This window comes from Adiantum capillus-veneris, chromosome 3 (assembly GCF_014529385.1).
Source record: "Adiantum capillus-veneris isolate H3 chromosome 3, ASM1452938v2, whole genome shotgun sequence".
NCBI lineage: Eukaryota > Viridiplantae > Streptophyta > Polypodiopsida > Polypodiales > Pteridaceae > Adiantum > Adiantum capillus-veneris.
This window is the reverse complement of record NC_140933.1, coordinates 45282015-45293409: the sequence shown is the minus strand read 5'-3', so window position 1 is coordinate 45293409 and position 11395 is coordinate 45282015. Positions and strand designations below refer to the sequence as shown.

Sequence of the window (11395 nt, the reverse complement as noted above, 5' to 3'; positions counted from 1 at the left end):
GAACTGCTCAACAACGGCCAACAAAGGCATTGCAATGCAGCTGTCCCAGAACTCTAGAAAGAATTATCGCAAGAGATCACAGTCGCCAGGACATGAAGCAAGATCATCATAGCCACTAAATCCAACATCTCAATCTCTGAGAAAGGAACCATCAAAAAACGACACACATGGTCAGTAGTATTAAAGAGACTTGCAAAGTGATCTGAAGTGAGAGATACCAAAATCATGTTCTCTGCATAAAAGCTCAAGCTCTCTCTCTCTCTCTCTCTCTCTCTCTCTCTCTCTCTCTCTCTCTCTCTCTCTCTCTCTCTCTCTCTCTCTCTCTCTCTCTCTCTCTCTCTCTCTCTCTCTGACTTTGTATCAGATCCACCACTATGGCCTTTTGAAGACGTTAATATAACCTTTCATTTCATTTCTCTCTCTCCCCCTCCCCCCCACCACAGACACACACACACACGTGCGCGCGCGCACACAATGCAACTCATTGTAACGGATGGACAAGTTGACATCTCAATCAACCATTTGAATTGATTTACAATGTACTTTTATGTTTCAAATTGATACAATGTTACAATCTTCTAATTTTGACCCAAAGCTAGCAAAACCCACAAGGGGAAATCAATCAGCTTTTGCGGTGCTTGATTGTCCTTGGCCAAAGTTGAAAAGCAGAAACATAAGCCAGTACATAAATCCAGCTGCCAAGAAACCAAACATCCATGCATTGTCATACACAGCTAAAAGAATGCTTGGGACCTTCTTTAAGAAACCTACTGTGTAGAGAAAACCAGGGATACAAGGAGCCACCGCCAATAATAAAGCGGCTATGGCAATTAAATTGTACCCATTTGTATACCAATACATTCCAGTAGGCTCTGTTGTGTATAAAGAATCGAGATCGAGATGACGCTTCCGAATGATATGGTAATCAACAAGAATTATGCCACTTAACGGTCCAAGAAGAGCAGAATATCCCACCAACCATGTGCTGATAAAGCTTTCACTGCTTTTTATGAATTGCCATGGCCCGAAGACGATCCCTAGTACAGCAGTGAGAAGTGCTCCACTCCTGAAAGAAAAGAGAGAGGGATTCAAGTTGACGAGGGCATTTGCGGGTGCCATGACATTGGCAGCTATATTTGTGGTGAGTGTGGCCAATGTGAGACCAATAAAGGATGTTATGATAGGTACGACTCCGCCAATTTGTCCCAACAATTCCATCGGATTTGATATAACACGACCAAAGATAACCTCGGAAGATGAGGTCACGGCCAATCCCAAAAACGTAAACAAGCCCATGAAAATCGGAAGACCGATGTGACCAACCACTTGGTCTGCTTGACGTCTAGCATATCTTGTGAAGTCTGTATATAAACCACAGTTAAAAGCATGAGAAACCCACAGCTCAAACACACAAGATGAGGAAAATCGGATATGCTGAGAACAGATTCCAGGATGAAACTTAACGTTAAAAGTAAAGACGCCTCAGTCTATTTTACTGTAACCACATTGACAGAAAAATCGTGACTCTTTTGATTTGATCTTGTGATGGTCAAATTTCATAACACTTGATTGAATGTAATGTGCTGCACTAAACAGTCTCAACCATCAGATTTCTGTTGCATAATGGGGGAAAATATCGAAAAAAAATTGGCTGATCCCATAGGGATTGCCCCATCTATCCTAGTCAAGCTCCCAAGCTGGTGCATTCAATGCAAATACTTTGAGTCTAAAGGGCTTTTTTACAGCACCAAACCCTACAAAGTTAGCATGAGCTGAGTATTCTCCAGTACCCAGTTGTTGATTTGAGAAGTACTATTGTGGGCTGCCTAAAGGGCTTAAGGACTAATGTACCAAGAACAGAGTGGCTACCCTCACCCTGCTCATGGAAGTTGCTAACACTAGTCTTGCCTTGTTGAAAGGAGAGGACAGTGGGTTTCTGAGCAACGAGAAAGGAGGGCAGCAAAAGAAAAATTCAGCGAAGAAGCCCTTTGTAAAAACGGCTCCTAAAGCGTCACAAGGGTCAGAAAAGGCCACCAAAGACAAGGATTCGGCCGGGACTTTTGAAGCGCAGGCAAAGAAACAGAAAAGGAAGCCTTTTGTGCGTAAGTCGCTCGAAAAAGAAGGTCCTAACGGCTGAAAACAAATGCTTTATATGTGAGCAGCCTGGTCACTTTGCTACCAATTGTCCATAAAGGAAAAGACTAGCTGACTCAGATGATAAAGAGGACCAGAAAGGCAAGAAGCCTAAACCCACGGCAGGTTTGGTGTCAGATATGGTGGATAACAAGCCCAGTACAGATGCCAGCGAGTTATGTAGAGCATGGGGTAAAGTTAGAGATCAGACGGCACTCATCTTCTTTGATCCAGGTGCCAAAGCAAACTTTATCTCACCAGAGTTAGCTATGAAGCTGGGCATCAGAGCTGAAGAGATGGGGTACACAGCAGAGGCAGGGTTGGCATGTCCTGGCTACTCAAGAGTATGTTACTCCCATTATTGGAAAGCGACGTCTGCATATTCAGTCATATGTAGAGACGGAAGAATTTTATATCATGCCATTGGAAGGGTGCGATATGCTACTTGGAATTCCATGGATGTTCAGAGTACATGGCGTGCTGGATGCCTTCGGCAAGACGATCACCCTTCAGCATAGGGGCAAAACTCATGTTTTGGATGTAAAGCTCAAAGGGGAGCCTGTCCCTATTATATCTGCTTCGGCTAACACTTCTGTAACAAAGAATCATCTTTCTGTGTACTTGATTTTTGCACGTGATGTCTCAGATAATTGTCAGTCAACTTTATCTGCGTTGGATAAAGAAAGGTCAGTATTTTTGCAAGAGTTTAGTGACTGTTTTTCTGATTCATTGCCGTCGCAATTATCGCCAGAGAGACCTGAGGATCATCGGATAGATTTGGTGCCAGGGTGTAGCCCACCAAATACACCTCCCTACAGGGTTAGCGCGGCGCAACAGTAAGAGATTATGGGCCAGGTTGAGGAGTTATTATAGAAGGGGCTGATTCAGCCTAGTTCTTCACCCTTTTGCTCCCCAGTGCTCCTAGTGCAAAAGAAGGATGGCTCATGGCGCATGTGTATTCGTTACCGTGCATTGAATAAGAATACCATCAAGAATAGGTTTCCTATTCCTAGGATTGATGATATTCTCGATCGTTTAGAGGGTGCTGCAATTTTCAGCAAGATAGACCTTAAGAGTGGGTACCATCAGATTCGTATAACGCCAGAGGCTGTGCACAAGACTGCGTTTAGAACAACATATGGTCTTTATGAGTTTCTAGTGATGCCATTTGGGCTAGCAAATTCTCCTGCCACATTCAACAGAATGATGGACCGGATTTTCCGCTCGCATCAACAGTTTGTTGGGACGTTCTTCGATGACATGATAGTCTATTCGAAGAATGAAGAGGAGCATATAAGCGTCGCTTGACCATTGTGTTCGAAGAGCTGCGCAATCACAAGCTACTTGTCAATCCTAAGAAAAGTGAATTCTTCCTGGATGTCACATGACACATCCCAACCCTATGTGTCCGTGGACAAGCTACACGATAGCAAGGTTTCCGTCAAGTTAGATTAGAAGTGATCTGGCACTTTTGTGAGTCTATTCGTAGACCGTGCATGCCCAGTCACTTAGTGTAGATGCATATCCTCTGGTTGCACCTTGCATAAGCATAAGCATTTCCATCAGATTCCATCAGAGTCAGTTTGGGGATTTTTCAGATGACTTTATCCCATTATTCCCTATTTTTGACATTTTTCACTTATTTATTAAGTGACTTTTGTTGGGTAGTTAGTAGGGCAAATTGGGTAAGTTAATTTATAAGCAAACCCAAGTTAGCACTAATTGGCAGATGAACAGAGAGCACAACAGGCTTCCCCAAGCAGCAGGTGTTCCCTCCCTCTCTCAGCAAGAACCTCTCCTGCCCTTGGCGAGGCCACACCCCATCAGCCAACGTTTTGTCCACAGCTTGCTTCCTCCACCATCTGGCATTTTCCCCATCTAGCCATCATCGCCAGCAAGACAATAGACCTGGCGTTTATTCCTGCTCTCAACAGCGTTTTTCAGAAACACTCACGCTAGACAATCACCATCAAGCTTGGAGGTTTCTCACCATCAGCGGGCAGCAGCAGATAGGTCCTTCCATCGCTAGCCTTGCCTTGAAAAATCAGCAGCGTTTCCAATCACCAAAACGCAGCCAGGACCAGCCTTCCAACAGCAGATTTTCAGCGTTTTTACATCAATCAAGACCTTGGAAAACATAGCATCCTCAGCAGCGTTTTCCAGCCGGTGGCAGTCCCCAAAAACGCCGCCTGAAAACCCTAGAAGCAGCGTTTTATTCAGCCTTAAAACCTCAGCAGAAAACAGGGAATTTCAGCCCTTAAAAGTCACCGAATATTCAGCCTCTAATCCTTTGTGGACAGCAGACAACAGGTGGTCCAGATCAGCCCATAACCAGTCCCAGTTTCAGCCACGAAGCCGTCGTCATCACCATCGTCGTCGTCATCGGCATAGTCCAATAGCATCAGTCCTTTGCATCCGCATTGTACTCTTTCGTGCAATCAAGTTAGACCACTCTCGCCGACGAGAGTGGGGCCTTCGGAGGAGGGTTTTACAACCTCTCGGTGTCGTAACTTTTTCTCTCCTTCTCTCAATCTCATTCACTTGCACGCACAAGATCCACTCACTTTGTTCGTGATCACAACACTCTCTATAAGACGGAAAGCTCTCTCTTTCCCTAAGAACTATAAGGAACCTTGAGCAATAAAGATCACTAATCTTGAGAAAATACAACATTCATTCCGCTGCACCTAACATTGGTATCAGAGCTTTGGAAGTGTTCTGCATTACTCAAGGGAAGAACCACAAGAATTTTTTTTGCTTGTTGCGGTCGCACGAACCCAAGTTTACTTGGGCGTGGCGATTCCTAATCATGTTTTGTTGAAGAGTGACAGGAATCCCAAGAAAAAAGGGCTTGTCCAGCCTCCCCTTGTGTCTCTTTTCACTCATTGAGAGCGGACCGTGCACTTAGCGGCCGGCCAATCGACGTGAGGTGGGAAAAAGCAACCTTGGTGTGAGCGTAAGGCCGCCAAGGGGTGCGCCCGCAGAAAGGAGTAGAACTCGGGTGAAGAGAAGATCCTTCTCCAACGCGATTTGCAAGCGAAAGAAACCCTCAAGAACCTCAAGAACCCAAGATTCTCACGAATCAAGAACCTCAAGAACCTCAAGACCCTCAAGAACCAAGTTCCTCGCGAGCTTAAGACCCCAAGATCATAGTGCATGGTCGTCACCCGAAGCGGCATGGATACTTTGCCTTCAGGTGATGAGCTTGAGAGAGGCGACGAAGGATTCTCCCCACCAGGAGGTTTTTCCAACCCTCCCCCTTCGCCATCCACGCCAGACCCTATGGAGGCAATGATGAAGCAAATGATAGCCATGATGGATCGACAGGAAGACAAGCGCCTTGTTTTGGAACGCGAGCGCAACGCAAGAAAAGAAAGAAAAGAACTAAGGAAGGAAGAAGCCACAGTAAGAAACGCAGCATTGGAGGCCGATCGTGCTGCGCATAGATTGGCTATGGAGACCGAGCGTGAAGCTCAAAGGGAGCTTCGCAATCAAGAATTTATTGCCCAAGTCCTAGCCTCGAAGACCGATCCACCCAAAGATCGCGGGAGTTCGTAAAGTGGCGCAAGCCACAACGCGGATTCCAATCATCCAGTCACAGAAAAGTTGACTTTCAGTAAGTATGACGGTAAGATGGATGCTACAGTTATTCATTCTTGGTTGCATCAATTTAATGATTATTTTGCGACAACTAAGAAAACAGAAAATAGCAAAGTTTTGACGGCAGCTATATACCTTGCCGGTGATGCCATCAATTGGTACCATGCATGGCAAGAGACACAGCAGCCGCGCACCTAGAGGCAGCCGACAATTTCACGCCCCCCTCTTTTAGTTGGGCTGATTTCCAAGACAAGCTCAAGGCGCGGTTAATGCCACCTCAGTATCTTGCACGCTTGAAAGAGGATTGGCATAATCTCAAGCAACATGGTATACCAGTCATGTCTTTTTCTAACTGTGTTTTGCAGTTAGGCACTCAACTAAGCAAGTCCGATGATGAGCGCAAAGAGGCTTTTCACTTTGGGTTAGACGAATACATCAAGTTTGATGTTGAAGTCTTTGACCCCGCGGATCTCAACAAGGCGATCGCAATCGCTCTCGCCCAAGAGATGAAGCACAACAAGGGAAAGCCTAAGGAGAACAAGTCTTCTCAAGGGACATCTCAGAATTCTTAGAACACACAGAACGGCAAGAACGGTAAGAATGGTAATTCTTCTAGCCCTTCTTCCTCTAATTCCTCGGAAAAGAACTCTCACAATGAATCTAAGGGTAAAGCTAAAACTCCTGCAAAACCTAAGCTAACCCCTGATGAAAAAGCTTCTCAAGGAATTATAGGAGGATACATCACGGCGGAAGACCAAGTGATTTATGCTAAAGAAGGTAGATATTTTCAATGTCACATTAAGGGTCACATTAAGAAAAACTGTCCTAAGACAGTCCCACCTAAAGAACCAAAGGCACCCACAACTACCACAAACTCTGTCACAACACAACCAGCATCTTCTCCTGACTCTGACACACACATTGATGAATTTCTCTTGAAGTGTTATGGTCATGTAAAAGGACAGCGTTTCATCATATTGTTTGATCCCGGTAGCATGCACGATGTGATTAGTCCCCCTCTTGTTGAGAGAGCTCGCCTAGAGGTTAGTCAGAAATCTCCTCTCGAGGTTTCTGTCTTCGCTCCTAGTATGGACTCTCTCATCACGAAGGAGTGCCTTGATGTGATGTTTACCATTCAGCAAGCTTCTTTTCGTAGGAAATTTCTCGTGTCTCCTCTCTCAGGATGTGATATGATTTTGGGCATAAAATGGTTTCGTGAACTCAACGCTCTCATTGATTTGGAAGCTAACACTCTCATTTTACATGCCAAATCTGATTCCCCCCTCACCATTCGTGCTGAGGAGGGCTTGCATTCTTTGCCTCTCATCTCACATATTCAAGTAAAGCGTGAGTTACGACGAGGAGCACAAGCGGCATTCATATATGCTGCCCCAGTTTCCCAGAGCATTCAGGCTCCAGGTAAGTATTCGGAGTTGTTTATGAAATTTAAACATCTCTTTTTGCAGGATGATCTTCCACCTCGTCTCCCACCGGAGCGGCCGGAGGACCATCGCATCGAGCTTATGGAGGGAGAACAGCCGGTCAGGAAGGCTTCCTACCGTTTGAACAAGTCACAAGAGGAAGAGTTAGAGCGACAACTCACGGAGTTGGTGGCATACGTCCTAGTGTAAGTCCTTTTGCTGCCCCTATTTTGTTCGTTCGCAAGACGGATGGTTCGTCTTGTTTGTGTGTTGATTACAGGGCATTAAACAAGATGACAGTCAAGAACAAGTTTTCGATGCCTCGCATTGAGTATATCATCGATAGGCTCAATGGGGCAAAGGTTTTCAGCAAGGTCGATCTCAAAAGTGAATACCATCAGGTACGGGTATTCAAAGGCGACATTTTCAAGACCGCCTTCGCACCGAGCGAGGGCAATGGGAGTATATTGTTATGCCTTTTGAATTGACAGGAGCCGTGGGTACATTCAATCGTCTCATGGTAGGTCGTTTCGGCGACATGGTAGGTGTATGTGTGTTCATCTTTTTAGATGATATTCTCATTTTTTCTGCATCGTTGGAACAACATGAAAGAGATGTTGAAAGGGTACTAACTCGTTTGGATGAGTGTCAGTTGTACGTTGCAGCTAAGAAGTCTGAATTTTTTCTTATTGAAGTCACTTATCTGGGTTATATCATTTCTGCAGATGGCGTCAAGCTAGACCCCGCGAAGGTGGAACAGGTTCGTAAGTGGGATTTTCCCAAAACTGCATATGATGTGCGTTCTTTTCTTGGGTTATGTCAAGCATATAGTTCGCACATAGAGAATTTTGCACGCATTGCTGCACCTATGACTGATGTTTTGAAAGGGGTAAAGACTCGCCGTCAGCGCGTAGACTTGCCTGAGGCAGCCATTTTGAGGCTTTTGCAGCTCTCAAGGTTGCGGTGACAGAAGCCCCGTGTCTTATCCTTGCCTCTTGGGATGATCTCTTTGAGGTATGGATGGATGCGAGCAATGTCGCCATAGGCGCTGTGCTCCAGCAGCATGGTCGCCAAGTAGCTTTCCTTAGCCGGAAGCTCAATAGTGCGGAAAAGAATTATTCAGTTTATGATAAAGAACTTTTGTCTGTCATTCACTCTCTTAAGCATTGGAAGCATTTTTTGTATGGTAGAGAGTTTACAATGCGCACAGATCATCAAGCCCTCAAGTGGTTGCAGTCCATGCCTAGTGCACATTGGAGTGATCGCCAAGCGCGGTGGTCACAATTTTTTGAGCAGTTTGGAGGTTTGATTGAGTATGTGCTTGGAAAAGCTAACCGTGTTGCAGATGCGTTGAGTCGCAAAGGATAGATTTTGGCTCTTGAGTCAAGAACCACATTTTCTATACAGGGTGAGTCTTTCGACAGCATGAAGAATCAGTATTATGCAGATTCGAAGTTTGGTAAGTATTGGTTGCAGGCTCTTGCTTCCCAAGGGCCCAGCAACTATCTCATTCGTGATGGATTGTTATTTTTTCGTCAGCGTCTATGTGTGTTGCCCTCTCTCAGGCCATCCATATTGCATGATGCACATGACTCTCTTACGGGTGGGCACAGGGGTATGAACACAACATTGGAAAAGATTGAACGATTTTTCTATTGGCCTAAAATGCGAAAAGATGTGTTTAGTTATGTCACACATTGCACTATTTGTCAAAAAGTGAAAGCTCCTCGAGGTAAGCAGCAAGGCCTCTTGATCCCGCTGCCTATTCCCGAGGGACCTTTCCAGGATATCTCTATGGATTTTGTGACTAACTTACCACCAAGTCAGCATTCAAGGAACACTCAATGTTTAACTATTGTTAATCGTTTCAGCAAATTCTGCATGTTGATTCCTTGTAAGGCCACAGTTACTGCACAAGATGTTGCACGATTGTTCATCAAGCATTGGTACCCCCTCTGTGGTTTGCCAAAGTCCATTGTTTCAGATAGGGATGTTAAGTTTACGTCCAACTTTTGGCGTGCACTCTTTGAAAATTTTGGCACAAAGTTGAATTTTTCATTCGCTTTTCATCCACAGTCAGATGGTCAAACGGAAATTTATAATCAATTAGCTTTTGATGTGTTGAAGTCTTATGTTCATGATCAGCAGTCTCAATGGGAGCTCTATCTCCCATTGGTACAGGCTATTCTCAATGATTCCTTCTCTTCTGCTATTGGTCGAACTCCGTATGAGGCAGCTTTTGGCCGCCGATTCCTGTCATTCTTGACTCGATCGGTCAGTCAAATGCCTGATGCCAATGCTGAGAGTCAATCATTGGATGAGATTTCTGAGAGTGTGAAGCTTCGGCTAAGCAACGCTCAGGAATCTTATTCTCGACAGGCTAACAACCATCATCAGAAGGTCTCGATCAAGGAAGGAGATTGGGTGTATCTACGGATTATGAAACAGCGTCTTAAGCAAGTTGGAAAGAAATGTCCTAAATTATCTTTTCGTATGTATCGTCCATTTCCACTCATCAAAAAGATTAATGAGGTTTCAATGAAATTAAAGTTGCCTAACTCATGGTCAATGCACAACGTTTTCCATGTTTCTTGTTTGAAAGTGTTTCAGGAAACACCTCCAAAGGACGTTTCGGAAGAAGAAGAGCCGGAGATCATCGATGAAGCAGAGGTCATGGAGCCGGAGCAAGTTTTGTTGCATCCGTTTCGCCACGGTTCGAAGAAACAAGTCCGACAGTATTTTTTGAAGTTCAAAGATCGAGGAACCCATGAAGCAGTGTGGGTAGACGAAGAGTTCTTCAAGGATTATCCAGAGTTTTTGGCAGACTACAAGGAAGCCATGCAGCTTGGTACCAGTACCTCGATTTAAAAAGGAGGAGATACCACGTGACACATCCCAACCCTATGTGTCCGTGGACAAGCTACACCATAGCAGGGTTTCCGTCAAGTCCAGTCAAGTTAGATTAGAAGTGATCTGGCACTTTTGTGAATCTATTCGTAGACCGTGCATGCCCAGTCACTCGGTGTAGATGCATATCCTCTGGTTGCACCTTGCATAAGCATAAGCATTTCCATCAAATTCCATCAAAGTCAGTTTGGGGATTTTTCAGATGACTTTATCCCATTATTCCCTATTTTTGACATTTTTCACTTATTTATTAAGTGACTTTTGTTGGGTAGTTAGTAAGGCAAATTGGGTAAGTTAATTTATAAGCAAACCCAAGTTAGCACTAATTGGCAGATGAACAGAGAGCACAACAGGCTTCCCCAAGCAGCAGGTGTTCCCTCCCTCTCTCAGCAAGAACCTCTCCTACCCTTGGCGAGGCCACACCCCATCAGCCAACGTTTTGTCCACAGCTTGCTTCCTCCACCATCTGGCATTTTCCCCATCTAGCCATCATCGCCAGCAAGACAATAGACCTGGCGTTTATTCCTGCTCTCAACAGCGTTTTTCAGAAACACTCACGCTAGACAATCACCATCAAGCTTGGAGGTTTCTCACCATCAGCGGGCAGCAGCAGATAGGTCCTTCCATCGCTAGCCTTGCCTTGAAAAATCAGCAGCGTTTCCAATCACCAAAACGCAGCCAGGACCAGCCTTCCAACAGCAGATTTTCAGCGTTTTTACATCAATCAAGACCTTGGAAAACATAGCATCCTCAGCAGCGTTTTCCAGCCGGTGGCAGTCCCCAAAAACGCCGCCTGAAAACCCTAGAAGCAGCGTTTTATTCAGCCTTAAAACCTCAGCAGAAAACAGGGAATTTCAGCCCTTAAAAGTCACCGAATATTCAGCCTCTAATCCTTTGTGGACAGCAGACAACAGGTGGTCCAGATCAGCCCATAACCAGTCCCAGTTTCAGCCACGAAGCCGTCGTCATCACCATCGTCGTCGTCATCGGCATAGTCCAATAGCATCAGTCCTTTGCATCCGCATTGTACTCTTTCGTGCAATCAAGTTAGACCACTCTCGCCGACGAGAGTGGGGCCTTCGGAGGAGGGTTTTACAACCTCTTGGTGTCGTAACTTTTTCTCTCCTTCTCTCAATCTCATTCACTTGCACGCACAAGATCCACTCACTTTGTTCGTGATCACAGCACTCTCTATAAGACGGAAAGCTCTCTCTTTCCCTAAGAACTAAAAGGAACCTTGAGCAATAAAGATCACTAATCTTGAGAAAATACAACATTCATTCCGCTGCACCTAACACTGGAAGTGATCCACTTTCTTGGCAACATAGAATGGA

At 45.1% G+C, this 11395-nt stretch overlaps 1 protein-coding gene across 1 annotated transcript in view; it reads right to left on the bottom strand.

Annotated features, from left to right (window-relative positions):
- Window positions 1-492: 492 nt before the first annotated feature.
- The window catches only part of LOC147460841 (purine-uracil permease NCS1-like), a 50169-nt gene continuing 39266 nt past the window's right edge, over window positions 493-11395 (bottom strand). Inside the window, exon 2 of the mRNA XM_086508530.1 lies at window positions 493-1361. Within this exon, the coding sequence (XP_086364656.1) occupies window positions 619-1361 (743 nt within the window). The 3' untranslated portion in view covers window positions 493-618. The remainder of the gene's footprint in view (window positions 1362-11395) is intronic.